General features: G+C 42.8%; 1 protein-coding gene across 2 annotated transcripts in view; it reads left to right on the plus strand.

Annotated features, from left to right (window-relative positions):
* Nucleotides 1–1,302: 1,302 nt before the first annotated feature.
* NFXL1 (nuclear transcription factor, X-box binding like 1) overlaps nucleotides 1,303–17,439 on the plus strand; it is a 46,692-nt gene continuing 30,555 nt past the window's right edge. The window contains exons 1-12 of one of the 2 annotated variants that reach the window (XM_033060922.2): nucleotides 1,303–1,566; nucleotides 2,682–2,852; nucleotides 3,181–3,290; nucleotides 4,904–5,037; nucleotides 6,453–6,631; nucleotides 6,797–6,958; nucleotides 7,064–7,164; nucleotides 8,282–8,396; nucleotides 8,724–8,848; nucleotides 9,622–9,744; nucleotides 11,065–11,155; nucleotides 16,470–16,590. In XM_033060922.2, the coding sequence (XP_032916813.1) occupies nucleotides 1,407–1,566; nucleotides 2,682–2,852; nucleotides 3,181–3,290; nucleotides 4,904–5,037; nucleotides 6,453–6,631; nucleotides 6,797–6,958; nucleotides 7,064–7,164; nucleotides 8,282–8,396; nucleotides 8,724–8,848; nucleotides 9,622–9,744; nucleotides 11,065–11,155; nucleotides 16,470–16,590 (1,592 nt within the window). In that variant the 5' untranslated portion in view covers nucleotides 1,303–1,406. Of the gene's footprint in view, nucleotides 1,567–2,364; nucleotides 2,431–2,681; nucleotides 2,853–3,180; nucleotides 3,291–4,903; nucleotides 5,038–6,452; nucleotides 6,632–6,796; nucleotides 6,959–7,063; nucleotides 7,165–8,281; nucleotides 8,397–8,723; nucleotides 8,849–9,621; nucleotides 9,745–11,064; nucleotides 11,156–16,469; nucleotides 16,591–17,439 lie in introns of those variants that run through there. The other variant, XM_033060923.1, reaches the window with a different exon arrangement.

Consider the following 17,439-nt stretch of genomic DNA (forward strand, 5'->3'; position numbering starts at 1 on the left):
AGGAACAAGGATTATTCTGGTATTTAGTTATACTGTGAATGTTGGACTTTGCAATCAGCATTCTTCAGCCTCAGGTCTTGAATATAATTTGCAAGCTATATGCCAGCAGCAACCTATCCTATATGGCTACTAAGCACTTAGGAAGCACTTTTCTCCTTTGTTGAAGTGCTTAAGACTTTTTATTAGATATATGTGTGATGTGAAGTTTTAATAAAAAGAAAGGCAGATACCTACTGTTAAGAATTATTTTCGGTATTGATCCTTCAATCTAAGACATTAATTGTATTCACTAGCTGCCTCTTTCTTGAGAATAAAAACTCTTTTATTTAAACCACTTCCAAATAAAACAGAAAAACAGAATTTATGTCCATGGTTTGCTTACTATTTTCAGACTACTTATGGGTGGAAATCTTCTATAACAACTTTTATGAGAGGGTATTTGCTGAAAAAAGGCTAAATGCAAAGTTTCCTCCTGGCACACGACATAACGTAACTGCTATAAGGAAATGTCAATAAAAGTTAAATTATTTCAACCTGCCTTTATTTGTCAGAACTTGGGAGGCACGCAGGCCCCTCAATATATGTTTCTGTGCACTAAAATTTTCTGCATGTACCTCAGCCAAATTTCTAAACAGACTTTGGGGTGGGTTTTACAGTCTTATACTCCAGGAGCTATGAAGTTATAGGAGCTACAGGAGCTATGAAGAAAGTGTGTGGAAGAACCGCATGCCGCAGGAGCGGCTGCCAGAAATTTCCTCAAGGGAAAAGGAGGCTCGGGGGAACCTTACGGCTGACACAGCTCCCTGAAGGGAGGCGGTAGTGCGGGAGGGCGCTGTCTTCTCCTAAGGAACAAGAGACCGGTCGAGAGGAAGTGGTCCCAAGTGGCGCCAGGAGAGGTTAGGTTAGTTTAGATTAGCTAGATTCGTAACTAGGTTTCCTAGTCACTAGGAAAAATTGCAGCCGAAACGGTTGTCAAGCACTGAACAGGCTGCCCAGGAAGTGGTGGAGTCACCATCCCTTGCGGTATTTAAAAGCCGTGTAGATGTGGCACTTCAATGGTTCAGCGGTGGACGTGGCAGCGCTGGGTTAATGATGGACGAGGCGTTCTCACACCCTCTCCCAGCTGGAACACGCTGTGACCCAGGGTCAGAGCCGCGGCCCCGGCTCGGAGTCGGGCCGGCTGCGGGCTGAGGCGGTGCCTGGCGCCGGTCCGCCCGTCGCGCGGGGAGCGCCGGGAGCTGTAGTCGCGCTGCCGCGGGAGCACCGGCGGCCCCGCCGCCTCCACCGCCGGGCGGAGCGGCCTGGCCGGGCTGGGCCGGGCGGAGCGCTCCCCGGGTGGCTGTGCCTGCGTGGGGGAGGCGGAGGACTGGTCTCACTGCCGTCCTTCGCTCTCTGGCGAGGGACAAATGGAGGTTCAGTGGCGTCAGGGCGGCCGGGGCCGCGGCCGCGGCAGGCCCGGGGACGAGCTCGCCGCTCGCTCTGGGGCTGCCGCCCGGCCCCCGGCCGCTCGGGGCCGCGGCGGTGTCCGCGCTGCGGCAGCGGGGACCATCGGAGAGGGGGCCAGCGGTGAGTGTCCCTTCTGCCTTCTACCCGCGCTGGCGGGCCCCGCGCTGGGGACCTGGCGGTGGCCCAGAGCCTCTGCAGGTGGCGAGGTCGGGGCTGTCCCCGGGGAAGGGAGGATGGCGTGCCCCGGTCCCGCTCCCGCGCTGCTTGGCGGTGTCGAGCCGGTGTTCGCCATGTGCCGTGTTCTGCTTGCCGGTTCCTGCCGGGGAGAGATGCGGAGGCCTCGGCAATGGCGAGGAGCGCGGGGCTGAACCCTTGCTGGGGCGCACAGGGTGCACCGTCTTCTTCTCGGAGCAGAAGAGTAAAGTGTGAAGTAATAGAGGAAACATCTATTTCTTTCTGGTTGGACACAACCAGGGGAGTTGCTCGGTGCAGACAACATTAGATGCGCTGGTCAGGGAAACGCTTTGCTCCGGGTTGGGCGAGGTGCGGGCTTTCGGTTCGCGCGGCAGCTGTGAGTGCAAGTTCATCCTCGGGAAATACACCCGAGAAGTGCCAAAGACAGCTCTTTAGGCAGCACAGTTTCTTAAGAAGAACCTTTAAACTAAACTGGATGAAACCCCGGCAAATACATTGTGTCTAGTAGTCTAATAAGGAAAGGTAGTGATCTCCTGTGAAATAGCATGAACACACTATTACAGTAAAGATTTGTTGAATTTGAGGGAGATGAAAGTCATAATTTAAGAAATACCAACTGCTGGAGAAATACCTGTATGAGATCTTCAAGTTACGAACAACTGTAAATTTCTTATAAACAAAACAGTGTTTCTTGTTTCTTCATGCTGTGACAGCTGTGTTTATGTGGGATGTGTGGGGTTTTTTTAAGTATCCTTTTCATAAAGCGGCATTATTGTTGCTTATATTCTGGTATGTTAGGTTGGATTTGTCAGTAGTAATTGACAGATAATAATTCCTGCTGTGAATTTTATGATAATGCATAGTGAAGAAGTAAATACAATTTCTCTCTCCTTGTGTGGTATTGGAAATGTAGTGATGTAATACTCTTAAAAAAATACAATCAGCAAACTTTATTTGAAATCGAAAGTACGTAGCACTGAATGTGGTGTTTACAATTAGCTGTCATGGTATTAATCATCGTTAGTATTTTCTCTTGATAGAGTTATCTTCACTGAAGAAGTTTGATGAAATTAAGAAAGCTAATCAGGCTGCAGCAAAAAAGCTAGTTGAAGACCAGTTAAGCTCCTCTTCTGAAGATGATGATGAAGATGCTGAAGTAAAACAAGGAAAGATTTTGGACAAAACATTTACCATTTACACTAGTCAAACTGGTAAAATTTTTCATTTATTGACTTTTATTTCAGTGTGAAAGCATAAGCAATGCAGTATCATTGTGTATTAAAATTTTACTGTAATTGGAAGGAAGGCACTCTGTCATGATGTCTTATATTAAAAACACTTTTTCCCAGCAGTGCTTGTCTTCTTCTTGTCTGTTTGTGCAGAAGCAATGGTATAGCTTTAAACTGACTTAAGTGTGTCTTTTTTAATAATAGATGACTGGCATTATTCAGAGAAAAAATGCTTTTGCAGCAGTCTCAACATGTACAAAATAACAGATCAAACATTACTGATTGCTTTAAAAATCTTTATCCATTAAAGATGGAGATGCAAGTGAACTGGAACGAACGAGACAGTACATGAATGAGGCTTTTCAGTCAGGGGCCATGACATGTCTCATCTGCATTGCTTCAGTTAAAAGGAACCAAGCTGTAAGTACTTTACAGTAATCTTCTACAGCAAAACAAATTTAACTGTCTGAATAACTTGCATTATGTTATAGAGGTTATTCTTGGGATTGATAGCTTTACCATGGTAAAAGTGCTAAATGCAAATTTGGCATCTTTGGATTTTGAAACACTGGAAAATCTAAGTGGTTGTATGTGTAGCTTGTAATCAGAATGTCTTTTTTGTTGCATGTTTGTTATCATAGTGTAAAATAGCTATTTTTAAGTTTTAGGTGGTAGCAGCTGACAAAGATAAGTGCTTGAATGCCAGTGCTTGTAAATGTGTATTCAATAAACTATGGAGTAGCAAAGCAAAACATGAAATAATAGAAGGTTAAGAGATATTATTGTTAGATTTACGGCAAGGAAACCAAGATAAACTTGGCTGCCCTTAATGCTGATCAGGTGAAAAAGAAGTGTGTGTGTCAGAAGTTTGTCCTATTTCATATAGGTACATTTTATATGGGAGGGATTTCAGGACAAATATTTTTTCCTCTTTATGTTAAAGGTACTTGAATCAAAAACGTATTTGCAGCTGTATGTTTAACATTAAAAACAAAAGATGTGCAGAAGATATTTTAAATTCTTATGATAGGTATACACAGACTACACGTACCAAATGAAACTGTAGTTGGTAACTTCTTTCTAAAAAGAAATTCAATATGTTTTGTGTAAATTCTAGCATATTTAATCCATATTCATTTAGACCTTAATAAATATGTTTAGCTTGATATTTAAAGTTCTGTGGCTCTTGATAGAGTTAATCTTATCTCAGCAGAAGTGAGGTGATTTTGTAACTTGAAAACCTTCCTTCTTTTTTAACTTAGTGGTTTGCTAATTATCTTGAATTGGTATAATTTCAGCCAAGTCTGTTTGTTTATGTAAAGTCTCCTGCTTAACTTTAGTTTTGGGAAGTTAGTTACCATGGCTCTAGAAACTTAGTCATTGGCACTGTCCTCTAAAAGTTAATGGGGAAAGCCTCTGTATTTTCAGTCTTATTTCATAACATTGTCTTGAGTTATTAACAAAAAATAGAATTTTCTTTGCACTTTTCTTACCAAGTTGTTGTAGTTTTGGGTAAAGCCAAAGTCATCATTATGGTGCCAGGTGGTTTAATAAGGGGCACAATCTGGGCTTTGGAAGTGCAGGTTGGATACTGGGAAAGTAGTATGACAGTTGAAGTAGCTTGCTCAGAATAATTGTGGAGACCCTGTCCCTCAGGACTTTTCAGCTTTGCTAGGCAAATTTGTGTCTCAACAGAACAGAGCTGGCAATAGTCCTTCTTTGGGCATCAATTTGTGCTACGTGACCTCCAACTGTGTGTTTAAATCAACATTTCTCTGATTATTGGAGTATTTTGGGCTCTGTCAGCCTTGGCAAAAAGTTCCCACGGGAATCAGAGAAAAGATTATAGGTATGAATCTGTAACAGCAAAACTGCCTGTATTGATCTAACAGTGGGTATAATCTACCTTTGAAAAACCATTTTTAAGGGGAAAAATAGCAAGCTTATGTTTCTTTAGGTATTATGGAAGTTCATCAGTGGAAACAGAAACCTCATTTAAAAGAACTGACACTTGATGTCTGTGTGGTTTTTAGGTCTGGAGCTGTTGTGGATGCTTCTGTATATTTCATCTGGTGTGTATCCAAAAGTGGGCCAAGGACAGTCTCTTTCTTGTGTCTTCCCCTTTGACGGATGATGATTTTGGGAAGAAAGATTATCCCTGGCCATGGTGAGCTCCTCATGGTATATTTACAAAGTTATTTCTGTTGGGAAAACCATGCAAACTGGTGCTCTTTTAGAAGGAGCAGTACTTGTATTATCATGTACACAACAAAATAAAAGAGTTTAGAAGACTGCTTTTTAAAATTATTTTGAAGTTTTCATTAACATGATTCGGAAAAATTTCACAGTGATATTAAAACCTTGCTGCATCAAATTTGTTTTAACCTCTGTTTGTCAGGTGTTGCAGCTTCTGACATTTATTTCTGAATGGCTTTACATATTTCTCACTTTTAAAGTTGACACCATGAAATAAGTTCAAAAAATGTCGTCAAATAGTAAGATGTAGGGATTAATTCTTTTAGTCTCAGTATAATCCAAACATTAAATCAGGTCTTGCAGTTTTCCTTGAGATGGTATAATGAAACAGGTAGTAATGTGGCTGCATAAATAAAATTTCCTAAGTAGGTTTGTTTAGGAAATAAAGTGTCAGTTGTTGCCTGAGAGCATCTCAAGTTGATAATGCCTCTTCTACTATGAACTTCTTTTGTTTTTAAACATAAATGTATGTGATGGAAAAAAACTCCAGGCAGATGGTATTTTATTTTACATTTAAGGACATGCTAAAATGCTATCACTGCTGAGAAATGGTTCATGGTCTTTAATATATTATACCAGGGCATTTTATTTGTTTTATTTTATTGCTGTTTTATTTGATAAAAATGAGTGCATAGGTCTTTCAGAGTCTGAGGGGGACCTTGTTGTCTGTTGTCTTTTTTCAGGGTAGCCAGCAATGTGAATTGCTTTGTTTCTTCTTCCTTGTGTTGCCTGTCTTGCCCATGGCCTGCCTGGGGCCTTTTGGGCCTGTGGCACTTTATAAATTCCAGGTCTCTGGTGTATATCTACCTTTAACAATAACGAATTTTTTAACTTCTGTCAACATCAAGGGTGAAAAATAAAGATGTACATCTTGAATCTAAAATTTTTCAGATAAAATTCAAATTATTATGTGTGGTTTTAATAGCATTGCTGAATTTTGCTTTGCCTAGACTGCTATTAGTAAATCCTTTTTTTTCTAATTGGTTCTATTTAAGTAGGTTAACTGTTGCATAAATTCTTTTCATACTGCTTGACATAAAATTGTTCTGTTTTTTGCTGTGCTGTGTTTTTATATATTCTTAGAGAAAAGAAATTGCATTAACAGGACAATTCCTTAGACATTCTGATTAATGTATTGTGAAATATATAGAAAGACCTTCATTCTGTGTTACTATATATTGTTGTTATTCATTACAATAGTTGTAAAAATGTTAATTGGTAGCATTGAAACAGTCTTGGGAAGCCAAAATTATAAATACTGCCTTTTTGCTTTTTAATTTTTTTTAAAAATTATTTTTGTTTTTACTCCTTTTTCCCTTGTTGTAGTCCAAAATGTAGGTTTGAATACAAACGCTCTGAAACTCCCAGTAGGTATTACTGTTACTGTGGAAAAGTGGAGAATCCAACAGTGGACCCATGGCTGGTACCTCACTCCTGTGGTCAGATATGTGAGAGGGAATTCAAACCTTCCTGTGGTCATAAATGTTTGCTGCTTTGTCATCCAGGTACATTCTCTGTGTTTCTTGGTTGTGTGACCTGTATTTAGGTAGCTGTTACACAGTTGAACTTAACATCTGTTAAATATGTGTAAAATTCTCAGAGTAAGAGACGTAGTCAAGGCTGCATTTGCTGAATGGTCATTACCAAGATCCTCTTTTTGTTGTAATTAGGACCGTGTCCACCTTGCCCAAAGATGGTCACAACAACCTGTCACTGTAAGAAAGCCAAACCAGTGCCCCGAAGATGCAGTGCCAAGGAGTGGTCTTGCCGCCTGCCGTGTGGACGAACATTGCTGTGTGGGCAGCATGCTTGTGAGAATCCCTGTCATGCAGGTAAACCAACCTTTTCAAATGTCAGAGCAGTAGTTGTTTCTGTTGTTAAGACACATCACTCTTTTGCAATTCGTACTCTCAATGTCACTTTGCAATTGCATACAGGAGACTGTCAGCCTTGTCCACGTGTCAGTAAACAACGGTGTATCTGTGGGAGGCAGATAGCAGAGAGACTTTGTGCAAGTCCTCAATGGCAGTGTGATCAGGTATGTTGATGCTATCCTTTTAAATTGATTTCTCACCTTTTAAATATGTGATTAGTTGGTATATTAAAGATTGGAAAAACATATTCAGTAAGAAAAAAGTATATTTAACTTTTGAAAGTGTAATCAAAAATATAAATAGCATTGTTTGAAAAGAGATTTAAATGGTGGCTCCAATCATTTTTACAGTACTTAAAATGTTACTGTTCTGGAATTGTTCTAGGATTACCCTAGCAGTGAATTTAATGTTGTATACTCTTTTTCTTGCACTTGAGGTTGAAATTTCAGCTGTTGCCTTCAAAAATGAGAATGAAGCGACAGCTTGGTAGATGAGAGTTTCATGCTTATTTTTAGGACTGTAGCAGAATGAAGGATTTGTGATTAATTCTTGGAAGTGTATTTGCAACCTGTGCTTAAGACCAAAGCTATGGATTGACTGACTAGGAAAAAAAAAATTAAGTGGTGGAGGGGAGGCTGCTCCAGGAGATACTTGGCCATTCTGATCCTAGTAAGAAAGGTACTTGGCCTCTGTGAAGTATCAATTAAAATGCAGGTTATTTCAGCTAACACTATAGAGAAAAGGAGTATAATTTAAAGAATAGTATGTCCCTTTAGATCTCTGTAACCCTGAGGAGTGATAGATGTGCATCATGCAGGGCAGACCCCATTTTGGTTGTTGAAGGTATTGTAGGATCTTCTTACAAGAAAGCATCCTTGATCATAATTTATACAGTCAAACAGAAAGGGTATTCAGATGAGAACTTCCTACTGCACTTCTGGATAAAGGCAAGAACATGCAGGCAGCATAATCACTGGTACCAAGTGAGAGGTGCCTCCAATCTCTTCTGCTGCGATAAGTTTATCCTGTGTGTGCAGCACAGACCTGCGACTACTCAGGTTTTCTGAATCACTAACTCATCACTGTACTGTGGTCTTCCAGGCAGGATCACTGCAGGGGTGAGCAGTTTTATTTAGTGAACTCAACAAATAAAACATTTATTAACAAAGTTCAGAAAAAGTAAATTCCATCCAGGAGCATCTCACTCCTGCTTTTTTTTACCTTTGGCTTGGTATGTAGCTCTATTACATTGCATTCACTTGGTTTCTCTGAATTTCTCAGGTGTGTGGGAAATGTTTGCCCTGTGGCAATCACACATGTGAAAAAGTTTGTCATGCTGGTCCCTGTGGAGACTGTCCTCGTTCTGGGAAAAGGTCCTGTCCGTGTGGAAAAACAAGTAAGCTACATTTTTAGATTGAATAAAAAGACCTCCAGTCTTTCAGTCAGTAGTTCAGGCTAATTTTGCAGGGCAGGGTCCATAAAAAGTTCTTATTGTCAACTGTGACATCATATGAACTTCTTTTGCATAGCTTTAAAAGCTTTATTTAGCACCAGGGATTTAATTTGTGATGTGGATAACTAAGTAATTCTAAAGAAGCTTTTAAAAAAACCCAACAAAATGCAACTGTCAGTTGAACTTAACTATACATTGGTTTTTTTTTCTTAAATATTTTGGCTTTTCTTTTCTTAAATGTTTACTTATCTTTCTGTTCTCTTCATCTAGAGTTTACATTGCCTTGTACAGAAGATGTGCCCACCTGTGGTGATAGCTGTGATAAAGTTCTGGAATGTGGCATCCATAAATGTTCACAGCGCTGTCATCGGGGTCCCTGTGAAATATGCAGACAGGTTAGTCTTACTTTATCAGGTTCACATGTTCTTTAACTGTGTGCCTGGAACAGTGCAAGTCACCTAAGAAAATGAAATCATATCTATCACCAAATCTGTGACTTTGTTTATTGAAAGCAGCATGTTCTTTCATTATTCCCCTTCCACCCTAACACAACTCTAAGTAGTTGAGCACTGTGTTGAGTTGAGGCTGTACCTGTGGGTGAGTATATTGCTTTGGCTTGGTTTTGTTTTTTAAAATTATTATGCCCTAAAAGACAATTTTCCCCCCCATCTTTTCTAGCTTCCTTCTGGCTTTGTCTTTGTATGATATTCCTTCATTAGTGAGATGGAAGGTGGTGTAACATAAGATAATTTTCTTACAAAGAAGAAAATAAAGTTTTACTGTGCTCTAGATATCTCTGGAGCTTCTGTGGTCTGGCTTACAAAGCCATTGCTCTGTCAGGTCTCAGTTGTTTGTTCCTGAACCAGCTTTGAATACAAAGTCTAGGTGATAGTATTCATCATGTGACATTCATCAACATCAAACCTGTTCATCTACTTCTTAAATTATCTGTATGCCTTAAGGGTGAATTTACTTCAATGTGCAGGAGAGGTATTTTTTTGTATGAATTTGTTTTGCGGTTACACTTATCATCTTGCATGACACACTTGCATGGTGTCTGCAGTGTAACATTACTTTTCCTTGAACTTTCCTTTACAGAAAGTAATGGAACGTTCTATTTTGCTTTTTTTTCCCTTTTGTATTGAAAACACCTTATCTTGCTTCCCAGGAGGTTGAAAAGCAATGTCGCTGTGGGAAACACACCAAGCGCATGCCATGCCATAAGCCATATCTGTGTGAAACAAAGTGTACTAAAATCCGGGATTGTCAGAAGCACCAGTGCCGGAGGAAGGTTAGTGCCATCTTTCTCAAATGCATTGTTTAGCTGACTTTTTTAAAAAGTCCACACAAAATCACATCAATTTGTTGCTCCACCTCGTGCTATTGTATAGAAAGAGGAGTTTTCTTCCATGTCACTGAAAGTAGCTTTCAGTGTACCAGAATTCTTTAAAAAGGATGACATCAGGTAAAACTAACCTTATAAACAGGGAGGGGATTTTGACAACTCTGCAGTTCTTGATGGCAGTTTTGCTTTCGGATTCTTAAGTAGTTACTGATGGTTTAAGCATTCTGCAGTAGTTAAATCAATTTATTTCCCTACTTTGTAGGAAGAGCTGGGAATCACTTATAATTTTGTCAGGGACACACACTCTTTATTTCTGGCAGCCCAGCATTCCATTGCACCTTCTAATACACAGCAGTGCAAGCAGCAGCGGTCTGACAGTTGGGAATTGGTGTTTTGTTTCTCTTCTTGTTTGAAGTTAAAAGAAATGATTGATACTCAGAAGTATCTTTTCAGTTTATTCACCCAAAAGAGTCTGAAAGTTGTCTGCTATTTATGAATTAATACATTGTGAAAGTTGGACTACTTACCACAAATAGGCATGAAAAAATACAGTTGTACTCTTAGGTGTTTTTGAATATTATTGGTGTAGTGAATTTATTTTATGTGAAAAGATGATAAAAGAAGTAAATGAAGTCTTGACACCTTTCTGATGAAAAACACAGGTTTCTTTTTGGAAGGAGGGTACCTTTCAAGTTAATAGAAAAGATTATGTTCTCTTCTGATGTGGCATCCACTGATTTGATGGTTTTGTGAAATGTTCTGATTCTGTCATGTTACTAATTTGTTTAAGAATAGAAAATAGATAACTGGTCTTGAAGTTATCTGTCTTTACTACAGAGATAAAAGGTGTATAAAAAAAGGTTAGCAACAATTTTGTACTGGGGACAATATAGCATAAAAGTGGAAGAAATTGCAGAATAATGAGGTAAACTGTTAGATGTCCTATCTTCTGAAATTATTTGGGATTAAAATATTATAATATTTTGAAATTTTAAGTGTTCTTATGCTTTTTTCAAGCCCTCTGCCATTTTAATGTGTAGAAATGATGTATTCAGATTTGTGTTTTCTTGTTATTTTGTAATTTGAATTTTTTAAAAACCGCTTTCCAGGTGGCCTTTTTTCTGGAATGAGTTTGAGGAAATTTAACTGAAGTGCACTGACTTTTTTGAAATAAATATTGAAAAAATGAGCTAGTAGAAGAGGGAAAGCATACACCAGAAATTTCTGATTCCAGTTACTAGACTTCATGGTCTTTTTTTTTAACAGTGCTGTTCTGGAAACTGTCCACCTTGTGATCAAGTCTGCGGGCGGACTCTCGGCTGCAGAAACCACAAATGCCCTTCAGGCTGCCATAGAGGTAAGAACAGATGAAGAATCCATTTAGGGCTGGAATATTGTTTATTTTTGCCAAATTTCATGCTTGCATGATTGTGTGTGGTGCTTAATAAATTCTCTCCATTGTTGCATGTGAGCTTTTTGTGGAGGCAGTGTGTTTGAAAGCGCTTAGAACTTCAGTTAGTGGTTTGAAAGTGGTTAGAATGTAAGGACTTACATACTGGCAACCTGAGTTTTTACCTGGTGATTTTGCTTAATACTTTTTCTCTGAAAGTACAGTAGTTTCACGAACACAAGCCGCACGGATTATAAGCCGCACTTCCGGTGCCTCGACAATGTTGCTGTCTTTGTCAATAGATAAGCCGCACCCCGAATATTAGCCGCACTTTCGTTCGTCGCGAGAATCCGTGCGCAGCTTTCACAAATTGGCCAATTAGTAACAGGATCGCGGCATAGAGGGCTTTACTGGCTTGGGGCGGGGCCAGGAAGGCTCGGCCCGCTCATGGTTGCTGACGGGGCCGGCCGGGTGGTGCTGCAGCCGCTGCCGGGCTCACTGGCCCCCCTCTCCCGTCAGCACCGCCTCGCCGCTACGTTTACGTACTCGCCCTGCCGGCGGGCCAGCCACTGCCGCCGCTGGCAGGCATACCGGCCGCCTCGCCGCTGCGTTGTTTACGTAGTCGCCCTGCCGGCGGACCAGCCACTGCCGCCGCTGGCAGGCATGCCGGCCGCCTCGCCGCTGCGCTGTTTACATAGTCGCCCTGCCGGCGGACCAGCCACTGCCGCCGCTGGCAGGCATACCGGCTGCCTCGCCGCTGCGTTGTTTACGTAGTCGCCCTGCCGGCGGACCAGCCACTGCCGCCGCTGGCAGGCATACCGGCCGCCTCGCCGCTGCGCTGTTTACGTAGTCGCCCTGCCGGCGGACCAGCCACTGCCGCCGCTGGCAGGCATGCCGGCCGCCTCAGCCACTGCCGCCGCTGGCAGGCATACCGGCCGCCTCGCCGCTGCGTTGTTTACGTAGTCGCCCTGCCGGCGGACCAGCCACTGCCGCCGCTGGCAGGCATGCCGGCCGCCTCGCCGCTGCGTTGTTTACGTAGTCGCCCTGCCGGCGGACCAGCCACTGCCGCCGCTGGCAGGCATACCGGCCGCCTCGCCGCTGCGCTGTTTACGTAGTCGCCCTGCCGGCGGACCAGCCACTGCCGCCGCTGGCAGGCATACCGGCCGCCTCGCCGCTGCGCTGTTTACGTAGTCGCCCTGCTGGCGGGCCAGCCACTGCCGCCGCCGCCGGGCTCGCTGGCCCCCCTCTCCCGTCAGCACCGCCCCGCTGCCGCGTTCCCTAGCCCTGCCGGCGGGCTGCCGCCGCCGCCGCCCGGCTCGCCGGCCGCGCCGCGCCGCGTTCCCTAGCCCTGCCGGCGGGCTGCCGCCGCCCGGCTCGCCGGCCGCGCCGCGTTCCCCAGCCCTGCCGGCGGGCTGCCGCCGCCTGGCTCGCCGGCCGCGCCGCGCCGCGTTCCCTAGCCCTGCCGGCGGGCTGCCGCCGCCGCCGCCCGGCTCGCCGGCCGCGCCACGCCGCGTTCCCTAGCCCTGCCGGCGGGCTGCCGCCTCCCGGCTCACCGGCCGCCCCCTCCCGTCTGCACCGCCACCGCGTTTCCTCACCCTGGCCGGCACTGCAGGCCCCCGCACCGCCGGGCTCCCCCATGCTGCTGGCCCCGATTCTGCTGGGCTTCCCCCGCTGCCAGGCAGCCCCACCCGCCAGCCTTCCTGCTTCTGCCATGCTCCCCTGCACTGCTAGCCCCAGTTCTCCCAGGCTCCCCCGCCCTACTGACCCGGCTCTGCCGCCCCCCCTGCCCCGCCCTGCTGGCTCAGGCTCTGCCGCCCGCCCCCCACACTGCTGGCCCCGCCTCTGCCAGGCTTTCCCACCTCTGCCGGGGCCGGCCGGGCTCCAGCTTGGCTTGGGGCTGCCGCGGGCTCTCACTTCCGTGTTGGCAGCTTTTAGAATTTTGTTAATGTATTAGCCGCCCCGGAATATTAGCCGCACTTGCGGGTTTCCACCAAAATTTTGGTCAAATTGGTGCGGCTTGTATTCGTGAAATTACTGTACTCTTGTCTCCTTTGCAGCTGTGTAATACAAAAGTCATGCCTTGACTTCCTTTTCCCAATAATTCTGTTTACTGAATATGATAGAGTCCAAATGCATGCAGAAATGACTGCTGCTGATTGAGTTTGGATGGTTTTAAAAAATCCTAGAATGCAACTTGTGGTACAAGTGGGCTTAAAACTAAAAAAAAAAGATGGAATTTGAATGTATGTTGGTAGCTTACTGGTAAAAGAAAGTAAGAATTTGTTACTGACTATAAGGATAATAAAAAAGTTTGCTTCTGAATCCAGTGACCTTGGTTAGAAAGAGACTGGAAACGGGCAAAATTACTTGGCAGATTTCTTTGGCATTTGCTTGGTAGGGGGTTAAATTGGAATGACTGAAAAATTGTCTACCTTCTCAGCAATTTTCACCATAGAAGCTGCTGCCCTGCTGAAACAGCAGCCAAGTAGCCTCTGTAATTTCCCTTAGTATTCTGAAGTATAAATTGCAACGACTCAGGAAAAAAATCACAACTTGTTCAGCCAGTCTTCCTTCTGAGGCAGTGACGCTCAGGAGGAGAGGGCAGGTAAATGTGGTAGTTGTACCTGTTTACTTGCTATTAAATCTGTCACCACAAACTAGCAGTTTGGGTTTTCTCTGTATACTGTGCCCCTTTTTCTCTTTCCCTTTCCTTTCTTCTCCATCCCCTGCAGCTCTCTAAGATCTTGGAAATATGTAATTTTTTGTGTACTGTCAGAAGAAAACTGGTAACATTGCTTTTCCACCTTAGTTTGGTTGACAACTAAATCCTAGAATAAAATTCTGATTGGAAGACTAAAGAGCTAATGTATATTATAGGATAAACTTTTATGTTGAATGATTGTTTATATTTGATGCTACTTGTATTTTACAACCTGGCTAAAACTGACAAAGATTTCTAACAATTAACATGGAAGCAATAAAGCAATGTCTGTAAGAAAACAACAGTAATCTTTGAGAATGTAAATATCAAATTCTTTGAGAATGGAAGTATCAAATATGTACACTTTGAAGAGTAACTTATCAAAAGAGCATAATTGTCTATTCACTAACAAAAGTTTCACGTAATTAAGATAATGACTAATTTCACCGGATGATAAATTTATTTTCTTTTCCAAATTCTGTGTTTTAACAAAATAGAGTCTAGTAGACTTTGTAATATCTTCATAAATGTTTCAAAGTATTCCTAATGAGGGCAATTTTAATTTTAAAGTACTTATATTCATGTCTTTCTTCCTATATAACAATATTTTAATAGCTACTCAAAGTTACAATTAATTATTGTATCTTTAATATGTAATACCATGTCAGGGTAATTTTCCTATGAGCTGTCAGATTACAGTGACCACTGATATTAAAGGAAATAAATGCCTCCTAGAAAATAACTTCCTAGATGGGGTCCTTTAAAAGGCACCAAATCTCAGAATTTTTAGACGTTGGTGATAATAAACACTTGGTCTTTAGCAGGAGTCCCTGAAGAAAGGTAACTTAATTTGTTCTGTTTGTGGTTTGGGTTTTTTTGCTTATCTTTTTTTCTTAAATATTTATTGTACATGCTGAAATTTACAGTGTGTTGCCGGGGGATAGAAATGTTTTGCTTCCTACTGTAGTGAATTATAACATTTGGTTTGAGAACAGTGTGCTCTCATCTTATCTTCAAGCTGTCTGTATCTCTGATCTGTGCCTTTCTGTTTCTTAGAGAATGTAATCAGTTGTCTTCCTTAATAAGATATTTAAGTGAATTGTAGCCATATTAGCTACTCTGGGCAGTATAGCTTTAGACCTTCAGTTTATTTTGCTAAAGTACCTGGACAAGCTTGAGAAGTGGGCCCTTGGGAAGCTCAAGACGTTTAACAACCAGGTACAAGGTACTGCACTGGTTGGGGCAGTCCCTGGTCTTTGCTGAGGGATGAACAGATCCAGAGCAGCCCTGCTGGGAGGCTCTTATGAGTGCTGTGAGAGGCTGGACATGACCCAGCTATGTCCACTAACACCCAGAAAGCCAAACGTGTCCTGGGCTGCATCCAGAGCACCGTGGGCAGCAGGGGAGGAAGGGGATTCTGCCTCTCTGCTCTGTTTTGGTGAGACCCCAGCTGCAACACTGGAGCTGGAGCATCCAGCTCTGGGGTCCCCAACACAGGAAGGACATGGACCTACTGGAATGAGTCCAGAGAAGAGCCACAAAGATGGTTTGAGGTATAGAGCACCTCTCCTGTGAGAAAAGGGTTAGAGAATTGGTGTTGTTCAACCTGGAGAAGACTGGCAGCCTTCCAGTCCCTAAAGCAGCCTTCAAGAAAGATGGACTTTTACAAGGGCAGGTAGTGTCAGGACAAGGGGCAATGGCTTTAAATGAAAAGAGAGTATATTTACACTAGATATTAGGAAGATATTTTTTTTATTGTGAGGATGGTGAGTCATTGGAACAGGTTGCCCAGAGGAATTTTTGATGCTCCATCCCTGGCAGTGTTTGAGGCTGGATGGGGCTTTCACCAGTATGGTCTAGTGAAAGGTGTCCCTGCCCATGGCAGGGGGTTTGGATCTAGGTCATGTTTAAGATCTCTTCCAACCCAAATGATTCTTTGTTTCTGAGCATGCTGAACATTGTATTGTTATTTAATTTACTTTGCAGTATAAAGACTGTAGTGCTTCCATCATTTTCTCTTCAGCAGCCTTTAGCCAGTGAGACATCTGCTTCTTGAAATGCTGCTTTTCAGATCTGCCAACAAGTCAGAATTGCTTAAAAATTTTTGCTGTCAATAACTTCAGTTATTTTCTTTAAAACTTCAGAATGCAACATAATTAGTAAGCTAAAATCCCATGTCTTTTCTTCTTTAAGAAGATTCATATTCTTACTGTTTAATTACTCAGTGATAAAACTTAGCAGTTGGCGCTTGGTGAAGAAATGGTGTGGTTAAAATGTAGGTATTTTACAGATAGTTTTAAAAATGTATCATAATAGTAACATATAGAGGATGTTTCCAAGGAAGTATTCATTGCACATAGACTGAACATTAATATCATACAAAGTCTACAAAATTTTATTGAACCAGTTACTTAGTGTCCCTTTTTGAATTTAGATGAAAGATCATAGGTATGTAAGACTAAAATATAAACAGAAAACATCTAAGTGTTTTGTGATCCAAACAACTGGGCTTCTTTTTAAAATGTGAGAAGGGGATTATTTCTGACTTCCTTGTCATATTGTTAATGTGTTTATTTTTAGGTAGTTGTAATCCATGCCCGGAGACTGTAGATGTGAAATGCTGTTGTGGAAAAACTGTCATTAAAGTGCCCTGTGGCAGAGAGCGTACCATCAAACCTCCCAAATGCAAGCAGCTGTGCAGGTCAGTATAGAAAGTGTGTCTGTTTCCTCTTCTTAAGTGGAGTTTGAAGTGTCCTTAAAGAAAGTAGTAAAATACACCTTGAAAGGCAAAAATTGTTCCTTATCTGATTACAGTTATTACTTCTCAGTCTTCTGTATCCTTTACTAGGTAGATGGAGATTAGCAATAATCCTTCTTATTAGATACCTCTGACACCGAGGTTTCATGAGTAGCTTGCCTGATTCATGGGGGAGGTACTGTCTCATCAAGCTCTTCCAATGCTGTAGTCCAGCTCATTTCTTCAAATCATCTCTGGTATGTTTTGAAATACCTCAGTGAGGCAGTTTCTCGAGAAAACTTTACTAGCAAAAGGAAAAAGAATATTTTCTGCTGGGATGTAGGAAGATTATCTAGTGCAGAGTAGAATTAAGATTGAAACAGCTGTTTGAGTATATAAACCCATCCTTGATTTTTACTTTTATTTAGAATACCTCTCTAATTTTATTGTAATGTTAACCACTTACGGGTGAGAAGTACAGTAATTTCACGAATACAAGCTGCACTGACTATAAGCCGCATCGCTGGGTGTTGGCAAAATTTCGTTCTTTGTCCATACACAAGCTGCACCCAATTATAAGCTGCTCTGTCGTTTGCAGGGAGGACCCGCGTGCAACAAAGTTGCCAAATAGTAACAGAATCGCGGCAGGGTGGGGTTTACTGGCTCAGTTCGGGCCGTGAGAGCTTGGGGCGGGGACAGGTGGCCCAGCTCGGCACTGCCACTCGGGGCCGGCTGCTGCCACCGCTGGGCTCTCTTGCCCCAGACGGGCGCTGCGCTGCGGTGGCAGTGGGGCATGGAGCCTGCCGGCACCCG

The sequence above is a fragment of the Catharus ustulatus genome, chromosome 5 (genome assembly GCF_009819885.2).
Source record: "Catharus ustulatus isolate bCatUst1 chromosome 5, bCatUst1.pri.v2, whole genome shotgun sequence".
Lineage (NCBI taxonomy): Eukaryota > Metazoa > Chordata > Aves > Passeriformes > Turdidae > Catharus > Catharus ustulatus.